Source organism: Gekko japonicus, unplaced genomic scaffold, assembly GCF_001447785.1.
Source record: "Gekko japonicus isolate JY-2015 unplaced genomic scaffold, Gekko_japonicus_V1.1 scaffold181, whole genome shotgun sequence".
NCBI classification, from domain to species: Eukaryota; Metazoa; Chordata; class Lepidosauria; order Squamata; family Gekkonidae; genus Gekko; species Gekko japonicus.
In genome coordinates, this window is record NW_015171507.1 from 322,449 (window position 1) to 336,683 (window position 14,235).

At 47.8% G+C, this 14,235-nt stretch overlaps 2 protein-coding genes across 2 annotated transcripts in view; one reads left to right on the top strand and one right to left on the bottom strand.

Moving 5' to 3' along the window:
* The window catches only part of EIF2B1 (eukaryotic translation initiation factor 2B subunit alpha), a 14,341-nt gene extending 3,336 nt beyond the window's left edge, over positions 1-11,005 (bottom strand). The window contains exons 1-7 of the mRNA XM_015419301.1: positions 10,916-11,005; positions 9,663-9,764; positions 9,395-9,531; positions 6,742-6,858; positions 6,275-6,387; positions 2,499-2,567; positions 1,708-1,783 (exon numbers count right to left, since the gene is read on the bottom strand). Of these exons, the coding sequence (XP_015274787.1) occupies positions 1,708-1,783; positions 2,499-2,567; positions 6,275-6,387; positions 6,742-6,858; positions 9,395-9,531; positions 9,663-9,764; positions 10,916-10,928 (627 nt within the window). The 5' untranslated portion in view covers positions 10,929-11,005. The remainder of the gene's footprint in view (positions 1-1,707; positions 1,784-2,498; positions 2,568-6,274; positions 6,388-6,741; positions 6,859-9,394; positions 9,532-9,662; positions 9,765-10,915) is intronic.
* A 288-nt stretch (positions 11,006-11,293) lies between these two features.
* GTF2H3 (general transcription factor IIH subunit 3) overlaps positions 11,294-14,235 on the top strand; it is a 26,770-nt gene continuing 23,828 nt past the window's right edge. Inside the window, exon 1 of the mRNA XM_015419305.1 lies at positions 11,294-11,353. Within this exon, the coding sequence (XP_015274791.1) occupies positions 11,344-11,353 (10 nt within the window). The 5' untranslated portion in view covers positions 11,294-11,343. The remainder of the gene's footprint in view (positions 11,354-14,235) is intronic.

A 14,235-nucleotide genomic window follows, 5' to 3' on the forward strand; every position in this document is an offset into this window, starting at 1 on the left:
CAGATCTGCCCTCACAGAGGGAGAGCTTGTACCTGAAGGCGGGCCGGGGGGGCTCTGCAACTTACCTGGCTGCTTCTTGCTCCTCGTGGCCCAACTGAGGGCTGCTGGGAGCAGGGGGCGAGGCTTGTTGCATGTGCCCCACCCCCTGGACTCCTTACTGCCGGTGCTCCGCTCCTGTGCGCTCTTGCAGGAAATGACCCCCGGAAGTCTCCTGATGAAAGCACTTTTCCTCTCACCCCCAGCTTACTTGGCTCTCTTTCAAAGGTTGACATAGACCAGTCACTTCCTCAGCATTTTGTTTTGAATCATGAGCGTGTTTCTCCATTTATTTATTTTTTTAAATAAAGGCTATATCGTCCTCAATTTTGCAAATTATACTTCTTTGGAAAGAGAGGGAAGTAAACTGTGGTTATGCTATTTCCGCATGCTAGAAACCCCCACAGGGTGTGAAGATGTGGTTCTGGGCACACGCAGTCCAGCTTCCTGAGAATCTTGGCTTTCGTTAGAAAGCATCAAGTGTCTAACCTTGACCCCACTGCAAAGGTATGCTCAAAAAGGTTTCCAGGGCTTACTCAGATGCCGGTGGCAGCTGAACAGGATTTGTAGGGGGTGTGAGCATGATTCACAAAACCGATATGAGTTGTGCAAAATAGTAAAAATTATCCAAATGTACTTAATGGACATCATGTAAAGGTAAAGGTTCCCTTGCTCAAAAGCCAGTCGAATCCGACTCTAGGGTTTCCAAGCCGAAGAGCCAGCGCTGTCCGAAGACATTTCTGTGGTCGTGTGGCCAGCATGACTAAACACCAAGGTGCATGGAACGCTGTTACCTTCCCACTGAAGTGGCACCTATTTATCTACTTGCAATTTCTTGCTTTCGAACTGCTAGGTTGGCAGGAGCTGGAACTAGAGACGGGAGCTCACTCCGTCATCCGGCACCTGGGTCTCAAACTGCTGAACTACTGACCTTCCACAGCCTGCAGTTCAGCGTCTTAACCACTTGAGCCACTGCAGCTCCTAAGGGACATCATGTATGCAGGTTTATTTACTGAATTTGTTCATCGCCCAATCCCTGCTGAGGCAGGGCTCTGGGCGATGTACAACGTTCATAAAAACATATCGAGACAAAACAGTTCAAACATTAATGACACATTTCAGACAACTCAGACAGCGTGTACTAATTGATCCAATTTCAGACTGCGGGCTGCTCTGCGGGCAGGGGGGAGGAGGGCAAGACAGATATGAGAAGCGTCCAGAGCGGAAAAGGCTGCCAGCTGGGGTGGAAACAGTTGCTGTCCTCAGCCAAAAACCTAGCGGAGCATCTCTGCTTTACAGGCCCTGTGGAATTGCATCAGATCCCACAGGGCCCTGGTGCTGTTCTGCAGAGAGCTCCATCAGGTTGGGGCCAGGACCGGAAAGGCCCCGGGCATGGCCCTGGTCGAGGACAGCCGGAGAGCTTCCACAAGGCACACAACCCAGTAAACAAGTTTCTTGAAATGCAATTTGATTGGCCACTCAGTTGTTGCAAGTGCTAGGGGAAAAAAAATACTGTGATTAAGTTCTGTTCTATCACTTTTGTTTCCTGTTTGGGAGCTTCCTGGAGGCATCTGTGCAATGCTCTTACAAACGGCATTTTCCCAGACCAGTAAAATTCAACATTAAGCGCACAGAGAGCTACCGGTATAGACCCTACACACACCCCTTTACCTTGTTAATGATGCCCCCATTTTCGACGACTCCTTCTGCTCCGACTATTACCAGGTCGACCTTTTCCATGATGTAGCTATTGAGCGAAAGACAAAAAGGGGGGGGGGGGAACAGCAGTCAATCGCAAGAGTGGGGGATGGGATTCACAGGTCCTTACTGCTAGTGGAGGTGCTTTCCTGTAGCCGAGGGAGCCCTTCCCTGATTCGACACTCTCAGAGGGCTCCATCCGCTGGAAGAAATCACTTGCGCTGGAGGGAATGGATCTGTGAAATCCAACCGATGTTCCCTCTAAGCTGTGGAGTCTTGTGAGAAAAATTCTACTTTGTGAGCTGCTGCCATTAAAGTTGTGTCTCAGCAATTTGGCTACTGCACAAATTAGTTTGCTCTGGAGCCATCCTTCCTGAGCCAAGACAAAAATAGGTGAGCCAGAGGCTAAAAAACTCTTGAGCTAGCTCACACTAACTCAGCTTAGAGGGAACACTGGATCCAACCCACGAAGTAGTTTTTGTGGTTTCTTGTAATCCCCAGAACCCTGCTTGCACGCACTGATCCGGCCCCATGTGCTACAGCTGCAAAGGAATTCGGGGTCCGTCTTCAGCCACCAGACGGAAGGGATGACGACGGCGTCGCGGGCTCTTCAGACAGGAAGGTGGTCTCGTGTGTTCTCCGAGAGGGTCGGGGCTGCTCTTTGAACTGCAGACCGTCACCCCACCCAGTTCTCTCTCTCAATCTGTTCTGGGAGCTCCTTTTCATTGCAAAGGTTCTGCGGGAAGGAACACGCGTGCGCTTACCCAATAGCAGCATCCAGGATTACAGTCACAGGAATACCAAGCTTAGTGAGGGCCTCGGCCATCTTTTGCCTGTGTTCGAGAAAGGAGGAAGGAGAGAGAACTCAGACATTTTACACATTCCATATCTTTATGCTTATGTATGTTACAGAGGCAGTGTGGCATAGTGGGTGGATTGTGGGACTGGGATCTGGGGGACCCAGTCACACATAGCCTGGTGTACCTCACAGGGTTGTTGTGAACAGTGTTCCCTCTCAGCTGAGTTAGTGTGAGCTGGCTCACAGTTTTTTAGCCTCCAGCTCACAGATTTCTGTCTTAGCTCAGGAAGGATGGTTCTGGAGCAAACGAATTGATGCAGCAGCCAAATCGCTCGCTCACAATTTTAATGCCAGTGGCTCACAAAGTAGAATTGTTGCTCACAGGACTCCACAGCTTGGAGGGAGCACAGATTGTGACGATAAAATGGAAGAAAGGAGGGGGATGTAAGCCACTCATTGGGTCCCCACTAGGGAGAATGTCGGGGTATAAAGGAAGTAAATTAAAATGAAGGAGGAAATTATACATTGTGGGGTCTGAACAAAAACCTGCGAGGCATGCCCAGGTCAAAGTTCAGGCTCCCCAGGTCAAAGTTCGAGTTCCCACCAAGACACTCTCACCGGGAGATTGGCTTGGCAAAGAGCACGGGGTTTTTCTGATTCTGCACGAGACTGCTCAATTACTCTAAGAACACAATGAATTACAGAGAGCACAAAAAGCTTTGCAACATTCATAAGATAATCTTGCCTGTGAGAAGAACATTCTGTGTTTCTAGTAGAAGCTTCTAAAAGTAACGATTTCACTGTGCAAAGAGGAGGCTTGTTTTTCCCTCTAAAATAAAACACTGTGCAGCCTGTCAGCTGAGAGCAGTTAGAGTACAGAGAGAGAGACAGAGAGACAGTGGAGCTGTCGTCGCCTCGGGGCTTGGAGGAGAAGCTTAGGTACTGCTGGTTCAGATTTGAGATATTTATATGGTCCATTTCAGAGAATTTCCAAACTCATGAAGTGATGTAAACTCGGCACTGAGATTTCCTTTCGAAGCTACAGATCCCCCAGCCTCAGGCTTGCTGGGTGGCCTTGAGCAAGCCCTCTCTTCATTTCAGCCACATGCAATAGGGGCCTACTATTGGCCTACTCTACAGGGCTGTTGTAAGAACTGTAGCAAGATGATGTATGTCAAGTGCTGTGAGCACAAAATACACTACACAGATGAATTTCTTCCACAAACATAAACGTAATTTCACCAGGAAAGAAGAGAGTTTAAAAAGAAATAGGACATGGCTTCCTTGTCCTGAAAAACACAAAAGGCTTTTCATCAGACAATAGCACTACAGATAAGATTAGAATTTCAACAACCTCTTCAGGAAGCAGGAAACCTCCTTAGGAAACAAAAGAACCTCCTCAGGAAAGCTCCTCCATTAGCATGTCCACAGCCTGGGGAACTCCTACAAGACAATGACTCAGCCCTACCCCACCTTCCTGAGTAGGTATACATTGACTGCCTACCATTTCCCTCTCACCTTGACACAGAGAGTACTCCATCTTTCTGTGTTATACCTCTGAGGATGCCAGTCACAGCTACTGGCGAAACGTCCGGCTCTACAATGCCAAGACCATGGGCCACACATCCCGGGAAATCTACAGCAACTAATGAACTCCGGCCATGAAAGCCTTCGACAACATATTGAATTTCGTTTTACTACTAAATCACACCCACTTAGGGCAACCCTGTAAGGTTTCCAAGGCAAGAAGCGTGCAGAGGTGGTTTTGCCCTTCCCTGCCTCTGCACAGCGACCCTGGGACTTCATGGGTGGTCTCCCATCCAAGGACTCACCAGGGCTGACCTCGCTTAGCTTCGGAGATCGGATGGGATCAGGCTAGCCTGGGCTATCCAGGTCAAGGTACACAAATGCTAAAGGCGACTTATTAAAGAATAAGTTTGTGTAAGGCAGTTTAAGGAACTGGGATGATCTTTAAGATGAGGCGGAGAATCAAAATTCAGTACAGTTCTGGTCACTGTTGTCGGGGTCCTTAGTCAGGTTACGCAACTCAGGGCTTCATGAGAAGATAACTATTGGTCAATCCAGGACTAGAGACACGTGTACAGCTTGTGTCAGGAATGGCCGCCAATACTAGGGCCTCTGACTTATACTAGAGTCAAACATCCTCCCGGTAAGCATGAGCCAATGGATACATCTCGCGCGCGCAGGCAAAGCAAGCAGGCAAAGCAAAAACCGTTAACTTTCCCAGCCAAGAAAACCTGCAGCTGGAGCATCTACAAGGTCAAGCATAAGACAGCAAACAGTAGGTGAGCCAGGGAGAGCTGAGACAGAAAACGGGAGGGCACCCTCCACATTCCAGACCTATGACAGGGCTACCTGACATCTGTTATCTCAAAAAGGAAATTGCAGAGCTGGAAAAAGTACAGAGGAGGGAAGCTAAGATGATTTAGGGGGTTGTGGCACCTTCCCTATGAGGAAAGGCTGAAAGAGTCTGGGACTTTTCAGTTTAGAAAAGAGACAACTAAGGGGAGACATGATAAGAGGTTTATAAAATTATGCACGGGGTGGAGAGAGCGGACAAAGAGAACTTTTTCTCCCTCTCCCAAAACACTAGAACTCAAGGGCAACCAATGAAGCTGATGGGCAGTAGGTTCAGGGTGGACACAAGGAAATACTACTTTACAAAGCGAGTGATTCAGATGTGGAATTCGCCGCCAGAGGATGTAGTGATGGCCACAGGAATAACAGCTTTAAAAGAGGATTAGATAGATTCATGGAGAATAAGTCTATCAATGGCCACATTCAAAGCCAGGAGGCAACACGAGGGGAAGGCTTCGACCTCTATGCCCTGTTGTTGGCTGTCCAGAGGAACTGGTTGGCTGCTGTGTGAGACAGGAGGCTGGACTATGCTCACCAAACTGACATGAGCTCACCAAACTGACATGAACATGACATGAACTGTCATGAAAGTGTGGGGAGGGAGGGACTTGTGAACTCAGGCAGATCACAAGAAGGGAGGGCAGGAAGGGTTGCACCACTGCTTAGTTCTCGTGGCCCTTTCTTACACACCCAGGGAAATGCTGATCGCCACTTTGGGATCAGGAAGCAATTTTTCTCCAGGCCAGTTTGGCTGGAGATCCTGGAGGTTTTTTTGCCATCTTCTGGGCATGGAACAGGGGTCACTGGGGGTTTGTGTGGGGAGGAAGTATTTGTGAATTTCCTGCATTGTGCAGGGGGTTGGACTAGATGACCCTGGAGATACCTTCCAACTCTATGATTCTCTCTCTCTCTCTGGTCTGGTTTTGCTGAAGCCAAGAGACTAGCCATTCTTCATCAAAAGCCCCCTGCAGAGTGAAGCAACATCCAGCACGTCCGCTGGCACCACAAGGGCTTGGGAGGAGGCCCAGTTCTCTCCCCTTTCATGGTGGCCATCAGAAAAGGAACAAGGTCGTCTTCTTGTTTCTTTCCAGTACTGGAGCCGAGCGTAAAAGGAGAGAGAGACCCTTCACTTCCCTTTGAGTCTCTTGCTGCATAAATAGGAATCGAATACAAAGAGTTTGGGGATGAAATTTGCACTCTCTGATTTTAAAAAAAAAATCAGCAGAACCTAATTCGCCAAGTAAATCTTAGGCTGCCTGTGGTTACAGACAGCTCTGCCAGCTGCTGAGTGAGATTCACAAAACGGTAAGACCATTAACTGGTTTGCTAATGAAAAAAGTCAAACATTTTCCTTATACTTGCCCTGCTTGGTCTGGCTGTGATTCCGTGATGTAGACGCTGAAACGTTTCTTTGCTTTGGCAGCATCTTCTAACACTTTCAGGACGACTTTTGAGTAAGCGTGTGTCAATATTCTCTGTGGAGGTAAGTCACGTCATTCCTCAGTTTATGGTCTCCGTACTTTTATGCAACTTGATTCTTTTAAAAAAATACTAGCCAAACACACCACTAGTCCCAATTTTAAAAAATGCCACTTATTTTTTTACTCAAGGAAGGCCTTGCCAGAATACGTGGGTTCTCTTTTCTGGGCCAGCCTCTCTTCATCACATCTTTAGACCTCTAACAGTTTTTAGAATCTGTGTGAATTGACTTAGCATGCTAAATAAGGCATCTGGCACCAATTTCTGTATTACTCAATATGATGACTGTGGTATTAAAAAAAAAAAAAGGCATTCTATCTCTTGATCCCACATAAGCCAGGTTGACTTACCCCGCCATCTTTGATAAAGGTACGACAAAGTTGGGCAATTTTGCTTCTGGAAAGAGAGATTCTCCGGAGAAAAAGTTCGCCTCGTTCAATCATGATCTCTTTACATTTGGAATAGTCCTGGGGAAAGGGGTAAAAACAAGATCTGGTAGACAAAGGTGGTTTCAGAAGAACAGAAATGAGACAGGATGAGTATGTCATGTAAGACTGCTGAGTGGTCGGGTTAGAACGGATAAAAGGAAGTACTTCTTCACCCAAAGAGTGATTCACACATGAATTCACTGCCACAGGAAGTGGTGGCAGCTACAAGCATGGATGGCTTCAAAAGGGAATTAGATAAGCATATGGAGCAGAAGTCCATCAGTGGCTATTAGCCACAAGGTATAGATAGGGGCTCTGGGGCAAGTGATGCTCTGTCATCTTGGTGCTTGGCGGGGGGGTCAACAGTGGGATGGCTTCTAATGTCCTGGCCCCACTGCTGGACCTCCTGATGGCACCTGGTATTTCTGGCCACTGTGTGACACAGAGTGTTGGGCTGGATGGGCCTTTGGCCTGATCCAACATTGGCGTCTCTTATGTTCTTATGTACTTAGTGTCTAAACAGTGGAGTTGGGATCAAGCCTGTGTAGGAGACGCATTCTCTGACCTGGAAGCCCCCCACCATTCACCCCAAAACGCAAGGTGTCTGGTGTATTTCATGTGGGCGGCCATGTCAGTCTGCAGCAGGAGAGCAAAATTAAAGCCCAGGAGCACCTTAGAGACCAGCACGATGTTTGGGGCCTGAACTTTTGAGTCAAAGCTCATTTTGTCAGACACCTAATATCCAATGAAGGGAGCTTCAGAAAGCTTATTCCCTGGAAAGCCTGTTGGTCTTTAAGGTGCTACAGGACTTCAAGTGTTGCTCTTGCTCGGATTACATTTTTTCTAGGGTAGGAGCTTTCATGAGTCAAACCTCACCTCTGGTATCTGATAAAGGGAGCTCAGATTCACAGAAGCTTATACCCTGGATTTTTGTTGTTGTTGGCCTTTAAGGTGGAGCTGCGGTGGCTCAAGTGGTTAAGACGCTGAACTGCAAGCTGTGGAAGGTCGGGGTGTATGCCTGTCTGTTGGTCCACTTAGGAGTCTTGATCCTGGTTGTGTGGTGGGCTAGTTGTGGCAAACGGTAGGGAAGCTCAGTATTTCTGTATACAGTTGTAGGGGCTTTATTGCAATGTGCTATGGCCTGATATTATGTTCTTATTCCAATGTGGGGTGTGTGGGGGGCAATGGAAGCTGAGTGATAGGGTCTCTCCAAGTGATTGCCAGAAGTAAGATGCGTCCTTCACCCAAAGAGTGATTAACACTTGGAATTCACTGCCACAGGAAGTGGTGGCAGCTACAAGCATGGACGGCTTCAAAAGGGAATTAGATAAGCATATGGAGCAGAGGTCCATCAGTGGCTATTAGCCACAAGGTATAGATAGGGACTCTGGGGCAAGTGATGCTCTGTCTTCTTGGTGCTTGGGGGGGTCAACAGTGGGAGGGCCTCTACTGTCCTGGCCCCACTGGTGGAGCTCCTGATGGCACTGGTATTTCTGGCCACTGTGTGATACAGAGTGTTGGACTGGATGGGCCTTTGGCCTGATCCAACATTGGCATCTCTTATGTTCTTATGTTCTTATGTCCTGGTCTTGGGTCTTACAGGTAATCTTACCAATAGTCCTTTGCATTTATATCATGCTTTCAACTTTAAAAGGATCATAATGCTGATTGTGTGAACTTAGGCAAATCACGAGAGGTAGAGTAAGAAGGGTTGCATAAGTGCTTAGTTCTTGTGGCCCTTTCTTACATGCCCAGGGAAATGCTGATCGCCACTTTGGGGCCAGGAAGCAATTTTTCTCCAGGCCAGTTTGGCCCCCAGTGATCCTGGAGGTTTTTTTTTTTTTAATCATATTCTGGGCGTAGAACAGGGGTCACTGGGGTGTGTGGGGGGTATTGGTGAATTTCCTGAATTGTGCAGGGGGTTGGACTAGATGACCCTGGAGGTCCCTTCCCACTCTATGAGTCTATGATTCTATAATTCACCCAGGCTGGCTGTGGGCACGCCAGCACCTCTGTCAGGCAGAAGCGCCTGAGATCCTCCCCCTCCCCTTTTCCTTCGCCCGACTTGGAGGTGAAGGGAAGGGAAAGGGGGGAAAGAATGGATCCCAGGTGCTTCTGCCTGTCAGAGGGGCTGGTGCACACTTCCGGTGATGTCAGGGGGTGTGGCATATGCTAATAAGTTATGCTAATGAGCTCCTGCAGCTCTTTTTCTACGAAATGACCCCTGGTTTTAAATATTGCTATATATTTACTCATGTATGTTTTTATCTACTTATGATGTGATCCACTCTGAGCCCGTTTGCGGGGACAGAGGAATATAAATCTAAATAAATAAAATAAATAAATATAATGAGAAAAGGACAACCACCATATATTCCTTAGAGGAAGGGTGGGATTAAAATGAGATCTGTGGGTATGAAAGGATTCCAGGGCTAAGTATTTAGAGCAAAAGGGATTAGCAGCATTGTGGTTCACAGTTTCCCTGGCCCTATTCAAAATTGCGAAAGTGGCAGCATTATAAGGGCGGCTGTGGAATTTCCCTCCCCTCTTTGACAGACAGCTGATTAAAACTCACTGGGTTCTCCAAGGAGGTGAGGCTGATGAATCTTAGAAAGAGTTCCCCTCCAGAAGAGACAGCCACTGAAGAATCAACACCAGAGAGGGTTTCTATTGCATTTTTGAGATTTGCTCTCAGGCCCTGAATTGTCTCACCTGACAAAGGCAGTTAGAAAGACATGTTAGAAAAGACCAGATCATCCAGTACACGACTGAATCCACCCTCACCTGCCCATCTCTTCCTCCACAGTTCAATTCATGCCACTCGGGATCACTTTCCTAATTACCTTTGTCTCTCTTTAAGAACTCTAGCAAGACACGGATGGCAGCCACAGCAGAGGCAACATCAGGATCCGTCCTCATCTGGGTTTTAAATGCTTCTACCAGCTCTGAGAAGAAGAGGGGTTGGGGGAGAAAGGATAAGAGAGAGTCTGTGAAGATCTACATAATTATTTTCCTGCCTCTTTCTGGGATTCTGCTTCTCTACCTGCCATCTAAAGCTTGGTGCAATGTACTCTGTATTATTAACATATGTACACTATAATTAATATCAAGGTCTTACAAGACACCAAGCTTTTAAAAGCAATAAAAAAGAAACATACAGCAGAATTTCAAAAAATATCTCTCTCCAGTTCTCATAAAGAAATCTGTGAAACTGTTCCAACCGTTCAGTGCAAAGCAACAGTCCTTTTCCATGAGGAATGTAAGATCCCATCAAGGTTATTTGCAGTCTGAAGAGGAGGAAGGCAGTTCTGTTTGCTAAAATGAAATTGGAGCAAGAGCATACGTTGGTGGGATCATTTCTCTAAAAAAAAGAAGAGAGAGAAAAAACTGATCCCCAAGCCCCTAAATCAACAAATCCAAAAGATCCCATTGGAATTACAATATCTGAGCTAAAGTTTGCAGTCCACACAACAAAATTTTCAGGGTTCCAGCTTTCGAGATCCAAAGCTTCCTCTGTCAGATATTTTGTTGCTCTCTAAGGTGCCGAACGCAAAGCTAGCTGTGTTCTCTTGCTGACCAACACAGCTACTCTCTGAAGCAAGTCTATACAAGTCACTGCAAGAGACACATCGGCACCTACCTAGTAAACAATGTATTATTTATTTTATTGAAGAATCGCCCACCCTGCAAACAGGCTCCGGGCGATTTACAACCTTACAGACATTTAAAATACAATGATCATATAACTAAAGTTTATCAATACTACAAGAATTAAAAAACGATCCCAAGATGGCCTTCGGTAAAACCTCCTTCGCCAGCCACACCGCAGTCCCACAAGGCAGGGAGCAATATTAAGCGTTTACATTCATGTAATAAATATCAGATTAAGGGAATAATAAGGGCAGGCCAAATCTGCCCTCACAGCAGCCGAGATGACTGACTTCTAGGCCGAAGAAGTGGGGCTCAGAGGCAGGCTGAGCCCTGACAACGCATTGAGCGGAAACTAAATCCTGCATGAGGGACCAGCTAAGGCCGCCCGTCACAGAGCAGAAGCCGGGGGTCGAGTTCCCAGGCGAGGAGCCGCTTCTCCCCTCACCTCTGTCGTTCATGGCGAGAAGAAGACGATGCAGCTCGAGCCCTCACCCTGCCGGCGTACCTCCGTCGGAACTCTTGACACAGCTCCACTCGACCTGGACGGAACCCTTTCCGGAGAGCACCCACTTCCGGTGAAGGCGCCTGAGGGGAAGCACAGAGATAGAAAAAGATTAGGTGTACTATCAACTTCCGGTATGGATTTGAAAGCCGTCCGGTCTAGGCAGTGGCCTCCTCGTAGTGAAGCCGAAGTGGCGACTTTGAGGGGATAAGAGTCAGTCAGAGACCGGAAATGTTATGACGTCTTGTTCTACCTCTGTGGGGGAGAATGGGAGACCGCCTGGAGATGACATAAACTGAACGCGCCGGGGCTGGTCCGTGACATCACTGGCGGGCGACGGCGCTCCGGGCTCGTGGGTGCAGCTGGGCACCATGAGTGGGGGTGAGTGCGTGGCCTTCCACTCCGAGGGCCAAATCGTGCCTCTTGCGGCCGCTCGCACATCGAGGGGTCATTCTGGCTCCCCCAGCTCTCCTAAGGAGCCCTTTAAAGAGTTATGGGCGGCGGCGGGGGGCGAAACGTTCCTCCGCCTCCCTGAGCCCCGGGATGGTGGCCTTGGACTCGTAGGGGCTGGCTCCCCCAGCTCTCCCGAGGGGCTCTTTAAAAAGTTATTTATTTATTTATACTTTAGATTTCTATACCGCTCCAAACCCCGAAGGGTCTCTGAGCGGTTTACACAGTTCCGAATCATCCCTAACTAAGGCCACATGTTTACAGGGGTCGGGGCTACCTACCGGCACCCAGGTGGCAGGGCTCGCTGTTCTCGGCTGCTGTTGGCGCAGCTGCAGCGGCCGTGGGGGGGGGGAGGGGGCAAAACGTCCCCGCCTCCCTGAGCCCTGGGGTGGTGGCCTTGGACTCGTAGGGGCAAATTCCACCTCTCGCGTGTTGCCGCTTGGACATCACACGCGAGAGGTCATTCTGGCTCCCCCAGCTCTCGTGAGGGGCTCTTTAAAAAGTTATGGCCACGCCGCTGTCGGCGGCAGCTGCAGCGGCTGGGTGTGTGTGTGAAATGTTCCCCCGCCTCCCTGAGCCCTAGGGTGGTGGCCTTCCAATCCTAGGGGCAAATGTATAGAAGCTACACTTTTATCGCTTCATTCTGATATGTTGTATATTTTTGGAATACTAATAAAAATCTATTTAAAGAAGAAGAAAAGACACCGCTCCCACGAGTCTGCAGTCGGAGCCCTTTCCCTGCTGACCAGAGAATCCTCTACCCCTTTTAGCGGTGTGGATTTCTGTCCCCCCGTGGGTCGCACCCTCCCTCACCGGTTTCCCCCTCCTCCCGTTTGCCTCCCTCAAAAAAAAAACATGAAAGGTCATCATATGTAAACTATGATGTTTACTTTAAGTGTACTGCCTCCTACTACCCACCACCTGTCAGCAATCTGCAAGGTACCTTTAATTGCACTCTGGTAGCGATCACCCGAAAGAGACTCCGGGGATCCATTAGAAACATAGCAGCATATTTTGAGCTTGAATGTTAACAGAGATCAGCGTCCTATCCGAATTTAATATTTCTTAAGACTTCTTGTCTAGCACTTAAGAAACAGAGCTTTTGCACCATTATAATATCTCCTGAAGAAGATCCATTTTTTGAAACGTTGTTATATAATCCGGAGACGACGTTGATTATGTGCCTTGGTTCAAGGATTTTCTTATGATTTGTTTATCATGTTGTAGTGCTTCAGATTGTAATACATAGATAGCATTCTTTATAAGTCTTAATGACGGTTTGATTTGTGGGTCAGACTATCACGACTGTTGGCTTTATGCTTGTTTACTGATCGGGTCATGTTTGTCCAAATTTATCTTATACTGATTGAGACCATTGGTCCATCAGGGTCAGTACTGTCCACTCAGAATGGCAGCAGCTGTCCAGGGTCTCAGGCCTTTCCCATCACCTATCGCCTGGTTCTTTTAACTGGAGATGCCGGCGACTGAACGTGAGGCCTTCTGCATGGCAAACAGCAGCTTTATCACTGCACCATGGCCTCGTGGCCCCCATAGAATCTCAAAGAGGTGTCTAGATTATTTTTGATATGTTTGGATTTGTTTTATGATACTGTTTTCAGCCAAATGTGACTCCTAAGAGTATACCTGTGTCCAATGCTCCCTCTAAGCTGTGGAGTCCTGTGAGCACAAATTCTACTTTATGAACTACTGGCATTAAAGTTGTGAGCGAGCGATTTGGCTGCTGCATAAATTAGTTTGCTCTGGAGCCCTCCTTCCTGAGCTAAGACAAAAATGTGTGAGCCGGAGGCTAAAAAACAGTGAGCTAGCTCACACAAACTCAGCTTAAAGGGAACACTGCCTGTGTCCCCTTGAAGATAGTGTTGGAAACAGCCTTGGTGAATGTGCCTTTGTTCGGATTAGATTGGTGATATTCACTCCATGGCTCATGAAGAGCCACAATGACACCGATTCTCGACTAGCAGAGCCACTTGTCTACTGTATGCTCTGTGTGCCACCCGAAGCACACACATACAAGAATAGAAGCTATAGCTGTGTGTACATAAAATGCTGTTGAGTCAAAGCTGACTTATGGCAACCCTGTAGGGCAGGGGTGTCAAACATGGCCGGATCAGGCCCCCAGAGGGCTTTTATCAGGCCCGCAATGGACTGGCTGTCTCCTGCTTCTTCCTCCAGTGCTGCTGCTGCTGTGTCATAGCTTGCTTTCCCAGACTCTCTCAATCGCTCTGGAGAGATAGATAGGCAAGCTTCTGCTCCCTGCACTGGACTGAGGCTCCTCCCCTCCCAGATTGCTACAGCACAGATGTTTTGATGCAATAATTCTGAGCAAGAGGTGTCAGTTATCAGAGACTGTTAAATAAACAAAATATTGCGAGAGTTCTAATGTTTCAAGCATGTTTTTTTTTAAGTTTAAAAAAAAATCTTTGTGTTTGTGTCCTTTATAAAGTTTTTATCTCCGCTACCGGGCATTACATTTTATGACACATGTGGCCCGGCCCAACAAGGTCTCATTTATGTCAATTCATGCCCTCCATAACAAATGCGTTCGACACCCCTGCTGCAGGGTTTCCAAGGCAAGAGATGAACAGAGGTAGTTCGCCGTTGCATGCCTCTGCATAGCAACCCTGGACTTCCTCGGTGTTCTCCCATCCAAATACTAACAGGGATGACCCTGCTTATCTCCCGAGTTCTGACCGAGATGGGGCTACCCAGGGCCACACAGGTCAGGACCTGAGATACAACTATTAATATCGACTATATAATTTTACTTTTAATAACCGGATCGCTTCTGAACG